The following is a 23,322-nucleotide window of genomic DNA, read 5'->3' as shown; positions in this document are numbered from 1 at the left end:
GATGCAGCTATCACTACCCACTCTGCCAAAGATCTCCAGCAGCTCATGGATCGTTTTAGCAAGGCCTGCCAAGATTTTGGACTGACAATCAGCCTGAAGAAAACACAGGTCATGGTTCAGGATGTGGACTCACCTCCCTGCATTACAATCTCTGCACATGAACTGGAGGTTGTCCATGACTTTGTGTACCTTGGCTCAACAATCTCCGACACTCTTTCTCTCGATACCAAGCTAAACAAACGCATCGGTAAAGCAGCTACCACGTTTTCCAGACTCACAAAGAGAGTCTGGTCCAACAAGAAGCTGACGGAACATACCAAGATCCAGATCTACAGAGCTTGTGTCCTGAGTACACTTCTGTACTGCAGTGAGTCATGGACTCTTCACTCACAACAGGAGAGGAAACTGAATGCTTTCCACATGCGCTGCCTCCGACGTATTCTCGGCATCACCTGGCAGGACAAAGTTCCAAACAACACAGTCCTGGAACGTGCTGGAATCCCTAGCATGTATGCACTACTGAAACAGAGACGCCTGCGTTGGCTCGGTCATGTCGTGAGAATGGATGATGACCGGATCCCAAAGGATCTCCTCTATGGAGAACTCGTGCAAGGAAAGCGCCCTACAGGTAGACCACAGCTGCGATACAAGGACATCTGCAAGAGGGATCTGAAGGCCTTAGGGATGGACCTCAACAGGTGGGAAACCCTGGCCTCTGAGCGGCCTGCTTGGAGGCAGGCTGTGCAGCATGGCCTTTCCCAGTTTGAAGAGACACTTGGCCAACAGTCTGAGGCAAAGAGGCAAAGAAGGAAGGCCCATAGCCAGGGAGACAGACCAGGGACAGACTGCACTTGCTCCCAGTGTGGAAGGGACTGTCACTCCCGAATCGGCCTTTTCAGCCACACTAGACGCTGTTCCAGAACCACCTTTCAGAGCGCGATACCATAGTCTTTTGAGACTGAAGGTTGCCAACTACTAAGATTTGAAGAGAACATGCAAGTCAAAGGAGGACTTCACATCTGGAGATCCTTTAAGATCTAGCATTATCATTTAATGTAATCCCCTGGTTATGTTTTAATGGCAACATAGCATATATATTATTGACTTTTCAGGCTTCACCTGGTGGCATGGATCAAGAAATATACAGCAAAGAAAGGTTGTGATTTTCGCTGAATTCCCCCAATTTTACAGGGCACATTGCATTCTGAAACACTCCCTCTCAGGAATTTTGACTCTTTACCATTATTTCAGAATGGAAACATTTGATCAGCAGCCTCTCATGCTATATCTTCTTGCTTGCCTCTACCACTTCAGATTGCAGGAGGGCGATTTAATGCATGAATGCTTCCTCCCACCATGCATCTCTGGAGTATTTTCCCTGACATGTTACTTGTGTATTTGTAGAAAAGCACATACTGACATCCCTACTTTCTGCTACCTGTTCTCATTAAATCGGTATTCTTACCCCCCCCCCCCCCTTTGCTGTTAAATCTTTTTGTGGCCTTGCAGGCACCATTTGGGAGATTTCCATTCTGTCCACATTCCCTTCTCACTAGAAATCTAATATGTGATTGAGATACAGAGGCATGTGTAAGTGTAAAGTATGTTTGTTCCATCAGGTGTATGCACAATGCCAATGTGTTACCTTGAGGAGGCCTCTGGGACTGTCCTCCCACCTGAATTTAGTGTGCGCTCCATTGGCATAGCTGCATGGGGGGGGGTAGGTTTGGGCTGACAGGCTACAGTCCTATGCACTTTTGTAGGAGTAGGCTCCATTGAACACAATGGGGTAGTAGTCCATAAAACGGTTCTGAGTAGACCTGCGTAAAATGGAGCTGTAAGGTGTTTGTTCCATGCCTGTCTACATTTCCTATTTTGAAAGAAAAATAGAGATGTTTTCTCTAGAGTAGGCTTTCATGATTTAGCAGCATGGTGCTTTTATTCCCTTTAAGAATTTCACAAAATACCCCCCCCCCCTTTTTTTTTAAAGCTTGGCAGGACCATAGCACACAATCAGGCCCAGCTGTCAGCTTTCTGTTTCCAGCTGTTCTTCCATGTAATACCCAACTGTGCAGGAAGGCAGTGGAGGAGGTCAGACCATTGTGGCAGTGGAAACTCAACCAAAGAAGTTCCAAGAATGTGAACAACAATTGCATAAAGTGTGACATTTACTCTGGACTCCTATCATATTGAAGTGATCAGTTTGAAGCCACTAAACATGTCTATCAACTGAAAGGCAGATGAACAGATCACTTTGTCTTCACCACACCCCTCACAATTTTTCCTATGATTTTGAGAACTGTTACTTTCCCAACTCTTAAAAATCAATATCAAGTCACAGCAAGACAGCTGAAGCTGTTTTGTATCAGAACGTGTTAAGATGTAAACATGCCAGCTTTTTTTTCATTGATTTTCCAGCCCTAAGCACCCCCCTTCTTCCACCTAGGAATATCACACCTGCAACATACTGACAACTGATGCTTTTCAGGGTGCCAGGTAGCAATGTCCCTTCTTTTCACTTGCCTGAGATTTGGACTTCATGATTTACATTCCATCATCGTGACCTGAAATTTGCCATAGAAGTCAGTGCATGGCACCAAAATGCAACTTTCGGAATGCATAGTTTTGAGTACACAGTTTAGTCATTTGCATGCTTTACGATAGCTTCAGCTGTTGCGTCATCATACCCTTGCTGTGATCAATGGGGAAAGGTTGCTGGGCTTGCCCTTTATGCTGGCAACCTGGGTCCTTTGAGGGAAATTTACTGGGTACACCCTATACCTAAGGAGCTTTAGTGGATTGCAGGCTAAAGGTCATTTCATGTACACCACAAACTTTGTAGACTGAATTGTGGCAGGGCACACTCTGATCCCCATTTTAAGGAAGTGATGTAGGTATGTAAAGTTCATATACCTAGGCCTGATACATATGATCTTTAGACCACCTCAATTTTAAGAACCTTGTGTTCTTGGTCTTATGCATTTGGAATGTGAATACATATATGCTATTGGGAGTGGGAGACAGCAGAACCACCTTTATCCCACCACATCCTCTGTCTGCACCCTTTCCTGTGATGTGAATAGTCTCATTATTGGAAAAGAAAGTGGTCTAATTCTAATTCTGTTAGTGCGCTGGAGATAGTGTGGTGAGATCTATCTGAAACCAAACTGTTGAAAGGTTTTTAATTAAACCATGATCTCTGTACTGGCCAGTATGGGTCTAATAGACTTTCATACCAAGAATTGTTTAGTTCATAGTGGTTTACAATTATTACAACTAGTGGTTCCTTCTCTAAGATCCAAGTCAACATGGAACTCAGCATGAGTTGAGTAGGGGAAAAAATCATACTAAAAGAAAAACATGTGATGTCTACCTCTGGAGACTGCTACTATTTTCAGAAATAGAGTTTGCACAGTAATATTACTTAATTGCTGTGTCTTCAGTTACTCTCCGGAGAGCATCTATAGAAGATTCCTGTAGGGAACATTGTCGAAATAGAAGGTTGCAAAGCCTCCACCCTCTTTTTCCCTTGGGATTCTCACTGGTTGTCTAAAAATAAGACAGAGCAGTTGCTCTCTAAATTGACTGCAGCTGTCTGCTATCAAAAGAATCTTGTATTCCTTTGTTTGACATCCTCTGCTCCCCATTATGTTGCATCAATCGAGCCTTTTTCTTATTGCAATAGGCCATGTCGCAAGCCCTGATTAAAGCATAAAAACAGAATGGGAGTGGTCACGTTGTGACACATTACTCAGCCAGGGTCACAAATGGCTTTTGAGGTTGAACATGTTCCAGTCATCGAGTGTTGTCTGTTTTGGACTTCAAACTCCATCTTCCAGGATGTTTTTTAAAAAAAAGTGTGTGGGCAAAATTAGCTTCAGTATGAGTCATACACAGCAGAAACTTGTCAAGAGTTTTAGTGAAGCACAGTCAACATGTGATAAAGGTTACAGTTTTAAGGAATGCTGATTTTCTGCAGGCTTGGTTTGCTTCCATCAGTAATGGTCTCCATCATTAAGGTAATCCTCGGCTATCTTTTATGTCTGGAATGCTACCTGCTACCCTAGTCTCAGAGACCAGGGTTTTACCTCAAGACAGGAGTCAAAAGTACTTGTTCGTTTGTCCAGAGAAAAATGGTTTCCAAATGTCTAGAGCTGGACAGGCTGCTGCTACTGCTTTTGGAAACAGACGCCACTGTAAGACTAGCACTGCCTTTCTGCAAAGGTCAGATGACACATTCAACTTAACTATGTTGTTAAGAAGTGCGCATAAGAACCTCCTCTTTAAGTGAAAGCATTCACGGCGAAGACATTCAGACCAAGAGCATAGCATGGGGAACAGAAGGAAGTTCATCCTTTCCCTGGCACCATTTTCCTACACCCTCAGCTGCTCTTTGTTTCCAAAGGCAGTGGTTCACAGCCCTATCTGGAGAGCTCAAAGATCCCCCTTAGAAATACTGGAGAGACTCTACCAGTCAGGGTACAGAATCAGGGATGGCCCAGCAATGATACTGGCAGAAGCATTAGCTTTGAGTGATGGGCTGGGGAAAGTAGCAAACTAGTGGGGTGCACCCCGCAGCAATCTGTAGCCTCCCCTGCTGTCTGTCTAGCTACTGCACCTGACCACTACCCTCTCTTCTTCTTGCACACTGTCCTTGGATAATGCACAAGAAGTGGATGGGGGGGGGAGCTTACCTCCTCTTCCAGCTCCAAGTGCACGGAAGTCCTCTTCCAGAATGAGGATGCTTGTACATCTGAGAGCACGAGAGAGGGAGGAGCTCAATTACCTAGGTAGTCTACCTAGACTACCTAGGTCTAGGAGCTTGACTACCTAGGACTACAGTAGGTCTTTCCTCCTCCACCACCTTGTAATATCACCAGGTAGGAAAAATGTTGGAATTGGAGAGCTTCTGCCCTCAGAATCTTCCTCTGCTGATGATGGAGGAGGACAATGATGAGGAGGAAGACAGTGTGGTTGGTGGATTGGGTAGTGAAATAGGTGGTGGAAACTGACACCATTTCAGGCAGTGCATTGGCTTGAGCCTCCTGGCAAACATTACAGAGCTAGTTGGAACAATGCTCAGTATAAAACAGCTTCCTATGTTCAAGTAACCCCATTATTAGAGGTGTTTGAAAAACAGTGTCATTTATTTTACTCAGAAGTAAGCCCATTGTGTTCAGTAAGACTTTGGCTGTAATCCCACCTTACAGGAAACAAATACCTATTTGTTGTTAATGAGAGAAAATATACAGCCTTGCATATTTGTGTGCAGGAAACAGAGAAAACTTTGTCATGCACTAGGGTGGTTATTTGGGGGTGGGGGTGGTTTGTTTGTTGGCCTGTTTCATTTTGGTAACCAAGACTGGAAAATGAGTGGAACAGCTTGCCACCTCTGCCCCATGATTTTGAACATCAAGGAAACGCACGACTTGTCAGAGATCCTCTCACTGCTAAGATAGCATCTCAACAATATGTGTCGTCCACCCCCCCCACGTAAGATTTGCCTTCTACGCCAAAGGTGTATGAGTTGTGTGTCTGCTCTGCAGAGGAAGCCCACAATTCGTTATGAAAGTTAACTAAATATGGAGGCATCCGTCTTCACATTAAAAAAGGAGCTTCATCCCTACAACACTGACAGACCATGAAATGTGCCATGTACTTGAAGAAGTATATGGAACAGCTTCCATAAATGCTACTGGTCTGGATCTTACTGTCAAAAATGAAATCTAAGACCTGAACCCACCCCCCCCCCCCCGGTTTTTCTTCCCTGTGATTGTGTTGAAGAATATGGCTAGTGTTTTCTAATTGACAACTTGCTTCCCGCAAAGCCCCAAGGACCCAATTTTACATTGAGTGGCTGTGCTCGAAAACAAGCACGCCTGAGGGTGATTTTCTGCCTGGTTGATGTACTCCGGTGCAGAAACTCATTGCTAATTGCTATGCTTCTCTCTCTTCTATATAATTTGTGACTGAACCAGGCAACAACCTGCAGTCATCAATCAGAAAAGACAGTGTGGAAGGAACACTTGTTATTATATTATTAATTTGTATTGGGTTGGCATACTGAGCATACTGTGCCCAGTGTTAGCACGGGTTTTTCGTTCTTCCATTCTTTCCGGATACAAAGTTAGGAGCCTCCTCCTGATGGTTTACACTGTTCTAGAGCTTAAAATAGACAAGATTGCAAAGGAGATATAGAATAGCAGGTTGAGGCTCTTGACTGTGTTCTTCAGTGTTTTAGGGTCTACGTTCATGCCAGATGATCTTGTCATTTCAATGATATTTAGAGAAGATGCAAATGTGGAGAAGCAACAAGTGGTACACTCTTCCGGTATTGTACCACTTCAGACTGCTGGTGCAGAATGACATAATCTAATTTTAACACATGTTAATAATAACAGCCACTGCCACAGCCCCATCTGGAAATCTAATACATCAGGTTATAGCTTATTCTACTGCAAGATGTACTAAAATTCTAAGCACAATGAATTTGTTTGTTGATGGTGCAATTTTTTGCATTCACATGTGTTCCCCCCCCCTCCCCAGAATTTGAAGTGGTTTAGGTGAGGAGGAATTGTGCCACATTTTATTGCCATGGAGCCTTTGTGTGGAGGTTGATCACATCAGTGGCCCTTCTATTTAATTGGGACATGACAATGGTGGTGCCAGATTACGGTCTTGAGATGTTATCAGAATTGTAGGCTCTAAAACAGGGCAGTTTTATAAGCAGTTTGTTGAGTTCAGAGTTCACTGCTTTAAGAAACAGAGTAGAACCAAAAGCACATCTTCATAGTAACAGAAGAAACCAAATGTTTCTTTTAGAGTTGTCACATTAGGAGTCACCAAGTAGCCAGCTGCCTAGCTAGTGAAATATTCCCCTTTTGTTTAACTCTACAAAAAATCTTGCAGTCACTTAGACAACACTGACTCTTGGAATTGAGAAGGGAAGTTGCAACCTTACGAAGTTTACCATCATAAAACCTTTGGCTCCTGATTGGCACCTCATGTGAGAAGCTAGTAGAGAACAGGAAAATAATCTGCAACTCTGATTATAGTTCCATTCTCCGTTCAGACCAACATGAACTCACATCCTTTATTCACATCCCTCAACTTTAATGCTGGGCTAAAATGCAGTAAGGAGTCATCAACTGATAGGTCAAAAGTCACATTATTTTCCATTTGTATCCATAGCAGCAGATGCTGCCAAGCTGATAAGGATGCACCACCAAAATGGATGAAATATTTCAGAAGTATCAGAAGGGTAGCTATGTTAGGGCCCAATCCTATCCAAACTTCCAGCACTGGTGCAGCCTCAATGCAGCTCCAGGGTAAGGGAACCAATGTTCCCATACCTTGAGGAGGCCTCTGTGACTGCCTCCCCACCACAGGATGCAGGGCATACCCCATTGTGACAGCTGCACTGGCACTGGAAAACTGGTTAGAATTTGGGCACTTAATCTCTTGCAAGGAACAGGAAAAGGTGAGTTGTGGCACATTTAATTTATTGCAGCATCAATTTATGCTGATAAACACAGTAAAAAGCTGATGCCACAACAATCTGTGAATCTTTCAGGTGCCACAAGGCTTTTATTGTGTGTCTCCAGCAACTTGTTACCATGTAGTGATGCCTCTAGCTGGGACATCCTGTTGATTACATAAGGGCACTGGGTCAGCAGGTTGGAGAATGATTAATGCGAATGGGATGCACATGATTAATGCTGTCCAGAACCTCAGGGTATAGCAGCAAATGAGCCTGACATCCCAGGAGGTGGCATTTTCCCTTCTTTTGCTACTGATATTCTCTTATAGGGCACCATCTTGCTGGAGGTGTTGAATTTGAATTAATATGTAAAACTTAGCCCCTGAAAACTTATGGTTATTAAACATCCTGCAACTGGTTATTGCAAAAGGAAAGGTCAGTGGCTTTGGAGTCCCAGTGATAATTGCATTATCTTCGTCTTAGGTGGCATCCTCATTACTGTAGCTGTGCAACCACCAGCTGTAAATATCCTCTTTCCTCTATGAATTATCTTATACAGTAGCCTTCCCCCAAGTGATTTCAATTGGCCTTTCAATTTGCTAGCCTCCTTGTGCATTATTGTACCATATATTTTTTTTCAGCCTACAAGTGGAGCAATATAACATTTGCTTCCATTAAATATCATCTGAACTCCTATATTAAAACTCCTTCTGTAAGCCCTATCCATTCCCCCATCCCTCTGGTGCAACCATGCCAAAAAAAGAAGTGTGCTGTATCCAGTGCGGGGGGGTGGGGCACAGGACCTCTCAGAGGAATTTTATCAGGGAGTACAAAGTTTCTTTTGGGCCCCTTTGCAAAGGGGGAGGGAGGAAACACAGCGGGGGAGAGTGGTGACAGGTGAGCAGAAAAGGGGCAGGGAAGGGCGAAGCAGAGTGAGGGGAGGGTAGGTTTACCCACTCATGTGGCATCAGTAGTGTCCCCAGCATCCCCAGTCATGGTAGTGTCCCCAGCATCCTGTACGAGCAACAGGACTGAGTAGATAGGAAAATGTTAGATCCCAGGAAATTTCTGGGTCCCCTCTTTTGGTTCCTGGGCCCCCCTTTTGACCCTGGGCACGGGTACAAATTACCCCCTTTACCCCCCTCTCCTAGACCCTGGCGGAGCAGATCCATAAGTCTCCCACTCCGCAATGGGTCTCCTCAGACCTGAACCAGCTCTGCAGCTGGCACAAGTCCGAGAAGAATAAAGGGACAGGGAGGTGCCACAGAGGATAGGATCTGGCACACACCATCACCATCAAATTCACCCCTCTCTGCCCCTCCACTACCTTGTCTGTTCCAGTCCCTTCCTTCCCTTTCTACTTTTTTTTTTTTTAATCAGCTTGAGCCAAGGTGTTCAGGGCCTAACTATTCCCAAAAGCACATCTTGTTTTTATTTGTAGAAGCTGCCTCAGAGAAACAAGACAGCTTCGCCATTTCAAGGCAAAATGTCACTGAGCATCCAATATCCTGCACTCTTTCTCCCTCCTTTCCTGAAACTTAAAGGCTCCTAAGAACATCAGTCACCAGGGTTATATTGGCATGTTTAAAAGCAAAACTTACCATGCACAATCTTATGCACATCTACTCAGAAGTAAGTTCTGTTGTGTTCAGTGGGGCTTATTTCTAGGAAAGTATGTGTAGGATTGCAGCTTTAATTATAGACAACTTATAACTTGCTGTGAAGCTCTAGAAAGACTTTGCTATCTGCGGCCAGAGGAGGAGCTGTAGCACAGCAGTAGATCACATGCCTTGTGTGCTTAAGGTCCCATGCTCCTAGGCATCTCCAGTTGGCACTGGAAAGACACCCCTCTCCAGTGGAGGGACGCTGTCAATTAGCAGATAATACTGAGATAGCTCGTCTCACTTCATAGGAAGCAGCTTCCTATGGTTTTTGGAGTTCTGTCAGTCAGGCGTTTGAACATGAGTGTGTGAGTTTGTATTGTAGTGGAAAGAGTTTTCTCGGGGGTTTTAGATCCTACTGCTTTACTGTGGAATGGGAATAGGATTAAGAGCCATAGACCCAAATCCTAACCAGCTTTTCAGCACTGACACTGCTGTGCCAATGGGGCAATCATGGCGGCCCCTTCAAGATAAGGGAATTTTTGTTCCCTTATCTCAGAGCTGCATTGCCCTTACCTCAGTGCTGGAAAGTTGGTTAGGATTGTGCCCATAGGTAATGAAGAGAGATAGCTTGGCTCCAAGTCAGATGCTGGAAGAGTATCCCAGAGCTCCTACACCTATTCATATGACTTTGTTTATATCCAAAGTTTGTGTTCGTATTCATGGCTACTTTGTAAGTCTGGCTTCAAGCACAGTATTCCTATTTTATACCTGGGATAGGGAAGGTAAGTTGTCTTTCAAGTGGACTACCCTGGCAGTCATTGTTCATTGACCAGAAGATAGCCAATAGTTTCATTGGAATTCAACTTGTACTTCAAGAAAAGCTGATTCAATGGAAAGCAGATGTCATACATAGGCATGCATAGATGTTTGGATTTAAGATGACGTTGAGAGTATTGTGTCAGAAGCTGACAAATGCATGGATAAATGGATGGAAACTAATCACAAATACACTTTTATACGTATGCAGAAAGGCAAATTCAACAGCCTCCCTATGCTTTGTACTTTACAGAGAGTCAGGGGCTGGACCCAGAAGTCTCCAAGGCAAACTCCTTTGGATTCGTAGGATGCATGTCCTCTGTTCAGTACAACCACATAGCTCCACTGAAGGCTGCCTTACGACATCCCAGCATAGCACCTGTGACAGTTGTGGGTTCATTGTCAGAATCAAACTGTAGGTCCTTGGTTGAAGTTGATGTGAATACAGCAACTACAGTATACTCTTCATCAGGTATGTTCAACAAATGTTACATTTAACAGGATGACTCTTTGATGGTTGTACTTTTTCCCCCTTTGGTAACTGAGTTGGTGATGCAGTGAATCGGAGGGTATTAGAAGGCATTTTCATCCTCTGTTAAGGTAAGTACACTGGGGATCCCAAAATCATGGCACCCAACTTAGTGAGACCAGGGCTATGTGGTTTGATTTATACTAGCTAAACCTATACATGTTGTACCAATAGATCCAGGCACAGCGACATCACAATGTCATAAGTAAATGTTTGGCATAGCAAACACACAAAAATGTGCACCTTGAGTCAGTAGTACTCAAACTGGTGGGTCGCAACCCACCATCTTGTGCAAAGCTTCCCCTGTCCCTTTAAGGGGAGGGGGAAGGAGAAAGGCAGCAATGCAGTCCCCAGGATCACATTGCTAAGGGGAGTGTTTGTACTTACTGAGGGCTGTTGCAAGCTGCAGGAGATGCAGGGAACTCCATGCAGCCCTCCTCGGGGCTCCCCGAGGCTTGGAATGTTGAAAAAAGCTATTGCAAATCTCTTCCAGTTTGTGATCACAACCAGAAAGTGGTTTGCCATCCCTTTCTTCCAATATTCTAAGCATCAGGGAGCCCTGTAGAGGTCTGCGCAGGGGTCCCCACACCTCCTGCACCTTGCAGCAACCCTTAGTAAGTGCAAACACCCGCCCTTGCTCCCCTTAGCGACGCAATCCCGGGAATTGCCCTCACCCTGTCCCCTGCAAAGATTTACCTTTGCAGTTTTACTCTCGAGAACCACTGCTCCAAGTCTAAGACATGTGTAACATGCACTCATCCAGGGACCAGGTGCAGTGGCTAATAGCCCAACTCAATGGACTGGTAAGAAAGGAGGAGGATGGCAAAGATATGGGTGCAATAATATGTGCTTTTATTGTGCTGATGAGAATCTAATAACTAGGAAGGGGAATCAAAAATAATGCAATGCAATATTTGCAGATAATCACTAACACAACTCAGCGCTGTGTGTCAGTGGCTTCTAGGCAAGATAAATCCTTACAAAGACAAGAGGGAAATGGAGAAGAGAAGAAATGAGGAACCGGAGCAGGATTTAGCATGCTCTGGGAGCAGATGATTTCTTGCCATCAGTCAAAGCAAAATGCTGGACAATTGGTATGGGTCATGCTCACCTAGCATGCACCTAACACCAAGTACATATGGAAACAAGGTGTGTCAGGCAACAGCTGACTGACCGGTACAAGATGTGGAAAAGCAGGTCACATCCTCCCAAGTGTTCAGTTCACCAATCAAGAGGAGAAATGTAACTTTCACGAATGAAAATGTTGCAAGCTCTTTTTGGAGAACAACAGATTGAGAGCAGCACGATTTGTGCCTTCAGCCCATGGTAATAGAAATACTAGCTTCACAATGTGTTCTTCTTCCCAACATACAAAACACTTTACAAAAGACATACAAAACATACATACAAAACACATACAAAAGATTCCCACAGGACAATTTAATGATTGCAGGCGAGAAATGAACTGCTGGGATCATCATCAGCAAGTAATGTGACTCTTTTAACAAGCAGAGAGGATGAGAGGCAAGCACACAGCAAAATGCCCAGGCGCACAAAGACTCATTTTATCGATGTGACCAGTTACACATTTCTGCTATTGGGCTTCATGATTAAGTTAGTGAATGGGATTTTTCAGGCAATAGAGAACAAATTGGCTATATTGGGTCAGACATAGGTTTAATAAATGGAACCAGCAAGATGTCAATCAAATGGTGAAATACATGTGGAAATGTATCCCAGTAATAGGGGAGTCTTTGACTAATAAGCAATGTTCATTTTAGTGAGATGCATGGGAAAGGACTTTCTCTTGAACTAGTCTTGATGACCAGCAACCAGACAGATAAGATAGCCAAATATATTATTTTAGAACTTGCTGTGGCTAACATATGAAGCTGTTTCATCCTGAGTCACACCACTGGTCCATTTTGGATTATACCAGAGGTTTCCAAACATTTTAGAACCATTCTAGAGGCCTCAGAATTGGAGTTAGCTAGGGCCAGAGTGGTAAGTACGGCATACTCCACAATGCGCTATGTAAGCGTCCCTCCTCAGTGTCAGAGTCATTCAGGGCAATGATGTTACTTTGCCATCATTGCCCCAAATGGCTCTAATGCCAAAGGGGAGGGGTGCTTACATGGCGCATTGCGGAGAGCACTGTACTTATCACTCTGTCCCCCTAGCTCCGCTTCTGAGTGACCTTGAGTTCCCCTTCACCTGGCCTTCGATAGGAGCCAAAGCATGTTTGCCTAAACATGCACATGTAGCTCCGTTTTGCTTTCCATAGGGCTCAATACATTTTCCTTGTCAGTTTGGGTGGGGGCTTCTTTGTCAAGTGTCTTTTTTGTGTGTGCAAAGTTTATTTATTTATTACAGATACAGGTAAGGAAAATGGGTTAGGGCTGGGACTACATAGGTTACACATGAGGGTATTGGCCATAGATTACAACATGTCTTAATCCAAAAAAGAAATCAACAATGACTGAAAAGAAAAATAGTCATTGATACAAAAATTATCATATTTGTCATTATACTGATTAATGATTTAACTAAACAATCAATATTGTTTAACTAAAATTATTTATCCAGTCATAAAAAGGCTTCAGATTTTGCACGTACAATATTCTTGCTGCTATACCGATATGTACAATAAAATGTTTCTTATATTGATCTTCAATTTCGAATATTGCATTTAAGAGGAATATTTCTGGTTTGAATGGTACTACACAATTCAATATCTCTTGTAACAATATGTCACTTTCCAATGTTTCTTTGCTTTCCACATATCCACCACATATAATAAAGAATTCCCTTAATCTCTTTGCGTATCTAACAGTTATTTGATGACCCAGGGTACATTTTTGCTACTTCCTCTGGAATTAAATTTTCATCTATAAAACAATTTATATAAAATACAACTTTAATTATCTTAATATTTGTGTTCCAAATTTGTTTTCATTTACATCTGCTTTGATTTGACATAATTAATGGAATACTCCTCACTTCTAATAATTCCATCCATTAATATTTACAAAAAAATTCCACTTATCAGCCATTTTCACTTCCTATCTTAGTATTTTCTTTGTTCTCTGTCTTGTTGATATTTTCCTTCTTGCTCCTCCCACTGCTCCTTCCACTCCTTCTTCTTCCTCTTAACTCTTTTATATTTCTTGATCCCTCTTTTCTTCTTCCGTTGTCTCCATTTTATTCTTTTTGAATTTAATCCAAAGATTCTTTTGAAAGGACATGCTCTCTTTCTCTGAGAGTTCCCTCTTTTTTCTTCCTGAAAATTCTGAGTTCTAATAATAAATGCTACTTTTTCCATCTCCTGTCTCATTACAAAAATCTCCAATTCTTTAGTTTCATCTGACATTTGATCCATTCTTTTTTCCATCCCTTCCATACTTTTCTTTGTTTGTCTGTCAGGGAGGAGTTTATTTGCCTCATTTGTTCAGATAGTTTTCCAACCTCTTGCTTCAATTCATTTCTGAATTCTCGTAACATATCCATTAATGAGGTCTGGCTTTCACTAACATCCTTTAAATTTTTTGATGTCATTCTTATCAGTATCAAATCAAGTCGATATAACTCTGGCTATAAAAAAGAAAAATGAAATGGTCTAACAATTAAAGAATCAACCAAGTCTCATTATCTTGCTTCACCTTCTTGTAAGGCTAATTCCCAAATTTTATATCTAAAAGGAATAAGTCAATAATCCATTCCAAGTCAGTATCAGTGTCCAAACATTCCCACAGTTAAAGAGTCATCCAATTCTTATTATCTTGCATCCCTTCTTGTCAAAAATAATCTTTAAGTTTTTATATCCAAAAGGGGTGGGTCAGTAATCCAATTCAAGTTAATAACACTGTCAAATTAAGTTAGTATACCTTTAATTGTTCAGGCCTGAGTCAAGCCTTTTGCAGCAAAAATGAAAGTGAAAGTTATTCCATGCTTTAAAAATTAATTGTTAGTTTCTTTTCCATGCGTACCGTTCCAACAGGGTGATCCTTTATCTTCCCTTATTTATCTTGTCTTGTTTCTCGCCTTTTCTTCCAATCATCCTTGTTACAAAAAAGAAAAGAAAAAAAACTACTCCAGCAGGGGCTTCTTTAAATTCACATTTTTCCCCTCTGGGTGGCTGCAAGCCAACGTAAATAATCTTAAAGTTGTCTCTCCCTCCTTCCAACCTCTTGATTGCAATTCTTTTTACAGCGTTTTAATGAACTGGTTACTCACAGTTAAAGGCTTTGTTCGCTTTCATGTTTTATCTAGGCCGTGGGGGGGGGGAGTCCCCAGCTGTCCGAATCGTCTCTGAAGATGGCGTCCGGGATACGATGTGATTCAGCACAGAGCAATATCGGGGAAAATAGCTCTGAAATCGCCGTCTCAAGAGACTGCCCTGTTCAAACTCTCAGCCTTCGTTCCTTCTTCTTGGCAACAAAGAGTACCTCATTATTGAGGTCCTTGAAAAACACATCTATTTAGCAGTTCCCCCCAGAGCCCTCCAAGGTTCCCTGCTACTTCACTGATTGTTAGCTCCGCCCCCCATTTCTCAAGTGTCTTTTGGGGCCTGGGTTCATCAGACTGGGACCATTCTGGTGGAATTGCATTCCTCTCAGGTTGACCTTCAAATTGGACTAAGGCACAGTTGCCTACCCACGAGTAAACATGCACATGTGGCTCAGTTTCACTTTCCATAGGGCTCACCACCCTTGTTAGGTTTTCCTTGTCAGCTATCAGCTTGCCAGTTTTTCAGATTGCGACACACATTTGTCCGCAATTTCCCCTCCTCCATTGATGAATGGATGCCTTTTTGGCATGACTGCATCGGTACTGCTGATGGGGGATAGGATTGGGGCTGACTGTGACTATTTACCCAGGCAGCCTTTTATACTCTTTCTCCTTGCATACTGTACTTGCAGTAAGATCCAGATCCTGATTTTTTTTTAACCTTTCTCCTTTTTTAATCCTGATCTTTTAAATCCTATAACAAGTAATTGCTTCCTGGTTTCTGCTATTTCAACATAACACCATTACCTTTGGATTTGCTTCAGATCCCATTTAGTTCTGCCTTCTACTCAAGACATTCAGCAGGAAACAAATTATGCCATCAAAACCCTCGAAGTGAAAAAGAATTATGATCCCTCTCCATTTGGTGAATGAGTTCCAGTTTACGTGCTCTTTTTTCATAGCCAAATTGCCTTGCCTCAACACTGACTTACTTAAGGAAGCACCTCTTTTGTAACATAGATTGGCAGCACCTTCAGGTATGTTTCTGTGCCCAAACAAAATGAGTTCATGTTCTCTCCCACACACAACACACCTTTACCTGAGAATCAATGCCATTTTTCAATGAGAGACTGACTTAGTAAACATTTATAGCAGTGTTTCTCAAACTGTGGGTCGGGACCCACTAGGTGGGTTGCGAGCCAATTGCAGGTGGGTCCCCATTCATTTCAGTATTTTGTTTTTAATATATTAGATGATGCTACCATGGCATGTGACTGCATTTGGGGAAATGTTACAGACCTGTACTTTTAACAAGCTACTATGTATTAAAAAGTCATTTTAACAATGATAGCAAATGGGACATAACTCCTGGGTAAGTGTGGGTAGGATTGCAGCCTGGGATTGTTAAAAATTTTCCTGCCTGATGATGTCACTTCTTGTCATGGCATCACTTCCGGTGGGTCCCAACAGATTCTCATTCTAAAAAGTGGGTCCTGGTGCTAAATTTGTGAGAACCACTGATTTATAGGCTTGTACTGTTACTTGTTCATGTCTAATCCCACAAGGTCAAGAAAACAAAATCTTGACAAAATATCAGTTGATGTGACACTTCACATTTGTTTTCCAAAAGGATAAATTAATGTCATTGAGATCTTCTAGTCATCATCTTGAACAGGTTGATACTTCTGACACCTGACTGCTGATTGCAGACTATTAAGCTTGCAATTAGCACTCACTAGCCATTAAAAGTTTTCCTCCCTTACTTCTCCCACCCCCCCTCAGCCAGTTGACAAGCACTTAACGTCCAGTGTTTGTCAGTTGATGTCTGGTTGATGGGCAAAACAACTTCAAGAGATAGTTTTTATTATAGCTTTTTGAGTTTGCCATCTTCTTCCCATGCTTGAATTCCACAATCCCATACAGTGCATTGTTTTTGCATAGCTTGAACCCCAGTCAACACTATGCGAAAGTGGCTACATAATAATAATAATAAATCTCTTTTCAACAAGAGTAGTTCACAAAGCAGTTTACATGGTAAAATAAATCGTTCCCTGACCCAAGTGGGCTCACAATCTAAAACAGAAGGAACACCAGTAGCAGCCACTGGAAAAGATGCCATGCTGGGGTGAAGAGGGAGAGTTGCTCTCTGCCTACTAAATATAAGAGGACACCACTCTAAAAGGTGCCTCCTTACCAATTTGCAGGGCTTGATGCTAATCCCACTGATATTGGCATCCTGTGCCTATGTTAGAATCTGTCAACCAGTCACCGATTGTGCACTTTCATGGTGCTGAGATACCTCCACTGCTACATTCCAGTGCTTACTGGAAAGGGCAGATCCCCCCTCAATTGCTCCACAGTGACAACAAATGGTTTCCAAGTCCCCCGTCATCGTCGTCCCCGCATCACCTCACAGGCACTGCTAACCAATGCCTTGGAAGAGAGAAGCCAGATGACTAGCAAATGGACTAATGTGAAAGCTCAAGATGCTTCCTCTCTGCATTTTGGCCTTCTCAGTGAGCAGACATGTGTATGCCAATAGAATACCTGCCCTCAGCAGCCACTCCATCATTCAGGTAAAATAGAAATGAGAAATATATGGGGGAAAAACACAAAGTCTGAGCATTCTCCAAGTATATCAGAACAGATTTAAGAAGTATCATAGGTTCTTGGTCCTTTTTGGTACAGTTTGTCCTCCTCCTCCAATTTCTGGTGCCATACCTGTAAAAAAGAGAGTATCCTCCTAATGCCTTATGTTGTTTTCCTTGACTCTGAATTTACCATGGACCTGCTGGGGGAGCTTCTGCTGTCACTTGCCATCTGCCTCATTGCAGCAAACACCTTTGTGTTCTTTCCCTAATATGATTTATAATTGAGTGAATCATAATTCAAGGCATGTTAATAGTCTGTTGACCTACAATCGGAAATAAATACCCAGGCATTGTGAGCTACATTCCCTTAAAGTTATCTGAAAATAATATATTTTTTAATGTTCCTTAGCTCTGGCCACCTCATGTCGCATAGCAATGTTTGCAAGTGATTCTTTGAAAACAAGATCTGCTCCATTGTGTCCCCCCTCCCAACTCAGACCTTTTGGGTATCTGCCATGTGGGAGCTGTCTCACAAGGTGGACTGGCCAGCAAGAGGGCCAAGAACAACATTGTCTGTCCACAGTTGGAAAACAGTCATGTATTTCATCTCCCATTTTTGATTATTCTGATCATACGACATAGTCCCATTTTTGTCATCACCCTCAACTGTATCAGTTCTAACACAATCAAAGAGGATGATCTTCCACACATTCATAACTAATCACAGTGTTTTGTTACAAAACAGATGGATCAAATATCATGCCCCTGGCTCAGTAAACGGAATTAATTCTATTGCAAGTCAATCTATAGTAAAACTGTCTTCAATTCAGTCATCCACTTTCTGACATTGCTAGGGTGCCAGTAACAGACAATGGTGGAAGCATTCCCATTTATCCAAAGTTTTGTTTTGCCTAGGCATTGCAATACACATATATAAATGAGATTGTACTTCATTTGTACTTCAGCCTTCATTCACATCCCTCACAGAATGCTCATCGTAGAGAAATATATATGCTAGAAACAACTTCCCTCTCGCCCAGCAATGTTGGTACTCATAGAGGACAAAGTTCTTTCTGGGGGTTGTGCCTATGGAAAGAAAAGCAGTATAACTGCCTGATCCTCCGCCCAGGCAGCGCTGCTCACTCACATGCTGCCTAGGCAACAGCTGTTGCAAATACATCGCAGCAGCCAGATTGAGGGAAGTGCCAGTGGAGAAGCCAGTGCAGATGGGCCCTGGCAGGAACACCAGGCAGTAAGTAAGTTGCTGTTTGGCATGGAGGCTTTTCTAGATGGCAGAGCGAGGGGAGAAGGCAGGGAGGGAGTGAAACTGTTGCAGGGAGGGTGGACCCAAGGGTGGATTGGGCCTGGGAGCAGGACGGGGACGGCAGCAGAGGCTGCCAGTGGATCCTATCCCCCTTTCCCAGCCTCAGAGCCTGGCATGGGTCTCTACACCAGTAATTGAGTTGGCACAGATCCAAGAAGACACACCAGGGTTGTGGGGGCACTACACGGTATAAGGGAACGGATGCTTCTCTTTTTTCAGGGAGACTTCCGGCTGCTTCTCCTGCTCTGCAGGATACAGCAGCAGTTATTTTGGCACCAGGGAAGGCGAGCGGCATAGGATTGAGCCCTGAGTATGGTTTTGTGTAAGAAAAAATGATTGGTGGGGAGGGGGAGAGAATCACACATCCATACCCTCCACTGGTATGGTTTTCTCTTTGCAGTCTCTCATGCAAACTTCCTGTTTACCTTCCATTGCTGTTTTTTGTTTTTTGTTTTTAAATGGAAGGAATGTTACACACAACTATGTATAATGTATAGGTTGGCTATGAAGTGGCACCAGAGAGAACCCAAGAAGGGACAACTCACAGACAAGGATCCAACTTGCATTCTCCCTGTTTCCAATTCTCTTTTATCAAGAGAGGTCTTCTGTAACTGATTTGCAGGAAGAAGATACTAGCAAAATAAACATGCTGCACATATAAACTGATCTTTCTGTCCTTAATAAATTGCAGATTCATTTGGGAAAGCAGATGAGAGAGAACTGCTCACCAATGCTGGCAGTGATTCAGCTGTCATTGGAGGTAACCTTTTTTCTTTTCTTTTTTTAAGCCAAGTCAGCAATTCTAACATGACTTATTGGTGGTGACTCATACGTTCTAATGCAGTGGTTCTCAAACTGGTGGGTCTTGACCCACCAGCCTAACTACCCCTGCTGTTGCCCCTCTAAGGGGAGGGGAAAGGGGGAAGGCAGTGACGCGATCCCCAGGATTGCACTACTGTGGGGGACATAGGGACTTTTTTAAAAACATGTCTCAGTCCCTGCCAGCGTCTGGGGGGATATGGAGAGCCCTGTGGAGCCCTCTGCAGGTCTCTCTGCATCTCTGAACACTGAAAAAATGCTCTCACAACCCACTTCCAATTTTGTGATCACAACCCAGAAATGGGTCGCAATCACATTTTTGTCAGTGTTGGGGAGACCTGCAGAGGGCTCCGTGGGACCCCCACCACCACCACCAAATGTCGGCAGGGACTGAGGTATGTATTAACAAACCCCTATCACCAGGGATACACCCCTTCCCTGCAAAGACTTATCATGATTATCAAACTCCGGGACAGTTTGAGAAATGCTGTTCTAATGATTCTCCTTCTCAGTTTTTTTTATTGTTCTTTGTTTTATGTGGCTATGTGTCCTCCTCAACATATGTCAAGTGTCTGTCTGCAACACCTTTGATTTGAAACTATGCTTTAAGCTGTTTTGCTATCCTTCAGTACCTTTGGAAAAAAAAACAAAAAACAACCCATTTCTCACTACATATTCCTGTTCGTCCTCTAGTAGTTCTGTACATTCTATAACGGGTCCTTATGCTGTCTGGCACTGTACTAGGCTAGTCCTATGCTAGGTGTCCCAAACCCATGTGTGTATTAGACCACTCTGGAAAAATAATTGTAACAGGTCAGTATAATGTCATTTTTTGTTGCATTTGGTACTGGTCAAACTAGCAATGGAGAGAGACTTGGCTTAGTTGTTTCAGACCCATTCAGATATGACAGAGCACTACTCATGATGACTACATGCTAATTTTAGGTTCAGAGGAAGAGGAGAATACCATCAGCTCATGCTTGTAGGCTTCCTTAAGGTATCTGATTGGCTAATAAGGGAAACAGAATATTGATAGGCTTTTGGTCTGATCCAATAAAGCTTAAGACTGAAAAGCTTAAGTAAAGGTCTGGAGTGTCTGTAAATTCTCAAGAAAGGTAATCACCAAAAACATCCACCCAGTGAGCTTTGTCAGTGAAAAAGCAAAATTCAGTGTTCCAAAGTATTAGGAAAGGGATTAACAGTAAAGCAACAAGTACAATAATGCAATTATATAAGTCTATGGTCTCCTTGTATTTAGAATCGTATTTAGAATTGCACACTGCAGAGTAAACCTAAGGAGATAAACTACAAATATGCCCACAATTTGAGCAGTCTTGTAAATTACATGAGGTTCCATCTACTTTGCCTTAATCCATCCCTAGCTCTAAAAGCCTATTAGGGAGAGAGCAATCAAACCAGGGTAGCAACAGAGGTGGACCAGACTGGGTACTGACCAAGTTCCCATATCTATCAGAAAGCCCCATATCTATCAACCACTGAACTCTCAGTATCAATGGCAGTAGTAGTACTCACTGCACCACCAAGGGGTGGGCAGAGGGCAGCATGCAAGGCCCAATGCAGGGCTGGCACTGCGTATGACCCATCCGTCTTTGTCATTAAGAATTAAACAGTAGCAGAATACCACGTTATCAGAATACCCATGAAATATTTAGGAAATTAAACCCACATCACACATCACACTGTTTAAATCTGACCAGCCCAACCTAGTGTATTAAGTACCTACTTAATACACTATGGAGATGGATAAACCAGGAGGATATGTATGTTTCAAATCCCAAACTTTTATTGCTATGAAAGACCAAATACTCAACAAACTTCTGTTGCTACAAAGTTTGGTACTCAAGTTTCCTAGTGGAAACATGATGATTGAGTACATCTATTAAGGCCTCTTCCTTCTAGTGGAGAATCTTGTCTGGCAAAACAGCAGTGAAGTACTGCATGCTGACTGTGGCAAGATGTCCGCATTATCTGTTGATAGGACTAGGTTCAGTGCAGCCAGAACTGGCTAGCTAGCTAGCTAATGAGGTCAGGAAGGTGAACCAAATACAGCCTATTTCAACAGCTGGAAGATTCTGTGGCTGTAGGTAAGACCTGAACTTTCAGACCTCCCTGAGCTTAACAGACCTCCCTGAGCTTAATTGTGATCTGCTACTGTCATAGCCCTCAGCCTGTCTTTCCCTTTATGTTCTTGTCTCTTTTTCCTCTTCTCCAGGTGTTATAGCAGTTGTGATCTTCATCATCTTTTGCATTGTTGCCGTGATGAGCAGATTTCTGTACCAGCACAAACAGACACATCGGAGCAGCCAGACAAAGGAGAAAGAATATCCGGAGCACCTTGACAGTTCTTTTAAGACTGATGTTGACTTACAGAACACAGTGAGCGAGTGCAAACGGGAATACTTCATCTAACACTCTGGCACTCCGTGTAACCCTTTGGCATTTCTTTGATTCTGATTCTGATTTTTTTTTTATCCATCCCATTTCTTTGGAATTTCCCCACAACTTTTGAAAAGAACCCACTTTGCACAGAAGAGATTGGCAGCAATGACAGCACCTCTTCGCCAAAGGCTAACACAGTTTAAAGCCTAACAGCTCCAGCAACTGTGTGTCTTTCCTGAGTTCCACATAACACGCATGGTTGACAGTTTATTTCCTGGATTTCTGAAATGATTGCTTTCTGGATCCATTGAGTTCACCATTTCATGTCGGGCCTGAGCGATATTATACTAGAGGTAAATGTACAAGCTAACTGTGTAGCATCACAGCTGTTGCAACAAGGTAGTGGGAACGAACAAGACCAAATTGTCTCATTTCTGAATTGTGTGTTTCCAAGGAGCCTCAATCCTCCTTGTTTTGCACATGGGCATAATATTTCTGTTTCATGTTGGTGGTGCCGTGCTGATTTTGCTAGCTGAGGATCTGGGATGTACTTGTTTCCCTCCTTATTCATTGACCCCCTTTTCTTCCCTGTGACCCTTTTACTGTAACTTTTAGACTTGAAAATTCTTTCTCTATTTTTTTTTTTGTAATACAGTAACCCTAATGAAGACAGTGATCCAAACCAACCCCCTTCCACCATTCCAGTTTAACCTTCCTCGCATAGAGCTGACTATTTAGAATCAGTGCGTTGTACTGAGCATGTAACCCTAGGTGACGCATGGAAACTACACCTTGAGTTGACAAGGATGTCAGGAGTAGGCTAGGAGCTGGGGCAGCTAGAAGCCTGAACTTGAATAAATTGATAGTAATGCATTTTAGAATTGCCACCATCCTAAACATAATTTGGGGGGAGTGGAAAGCCTTCCAAAATCAAGCACCAAATGCAAAATAGAAAGTGAAGACCACATTCCAGTGATTCATATAAAAATGCTCAGAACATCCTGAAAATGATGTGGAAGAAGGTGTGGCTTTCCTGAACATGACACAACTAGAGAGGTCTTTCCCCTTTCACATAATATTCTTTAAAAGACAAAACATTATCACCACCACAAAACTGTATCACCACCACCCCACCCCACCCCTTCTCTGATCTCTTCTTCTAACATTTTCTGCCCATTCCTCTCTGACAGTTAGGTCTCCTGACCATTTTAAACAGAGTGCCAAATGTGCTGAAATTGTTTGCTTGTCCAGTGCAGCAAAGGAAAAGAAAAAGTTTTCTTTCCAACATTACCTTTTTTGAAACTCAGCCTACATTGGTTTGCATGCTGATAGAACACATAGTAGCTCTGCATAGTCCAGCTCTCTGCCCCAAGGAATGCACATTTTTAGATGACAGCCTTTTGCCCAATCACATCACTAAACTCTTTGGTATTTTGGCTATAGTAAATGCAGGAACTGGTGCTACATTGTTTTTCTCCATTGACATTCCTATCCTGTGCTGCTGCTGTGTGGTCCAGCAATGCAGCTCACGT

General features: G+C 42.8%; 1 protein-coding gene across 1 annotated transcript in view; it reads left to right on the top strand.

The window, feature by feature from the left end:
- The window catches only part of CNTNAP5 (contactin associated protein family member 5), a 301,528-nt gene extending 279,708 nt beyond the window's left edge, over window positions 1-21,820 (top strand). Inside the window, exons 23-25 of the mRNA XM_066621342.1 lie at window positions 10,154-10,372; window positions 19,263-19,331; window positions 21,624-21,820. Coding sequence (XP_066477439.1) covers window positions 10,154-10,372; window positions 19,263-19,331; window positions 21,624-21,820 — 485 coding nt within the window. The remainder of the gene's footprint in view (window positions 1-10,153; window positions 10,373-19,262; window positions 19,332-21,623) is intronic.
- Window positions 21,821-23,322: the final 1,502 nt, after the last annotated feature.

This window comes from Tiliqua scincoides, chromosome 1, assembly GCF_035046505.1.
Source record: "Tiliqua scincoides isolate rTilSci1 chromosome 1, rTilSci1.hap2, whole genome shotgun sequence".
Lineage (NCBI taxonomy): Eukaryota > Metazoa > Chordata > Lepidosauria > Squamata > Scincidae > Tiliqua > Tiliqua scincoides.
This window is presented reverse-complemented; position numbering and strand designations above follow the sequence as displayed.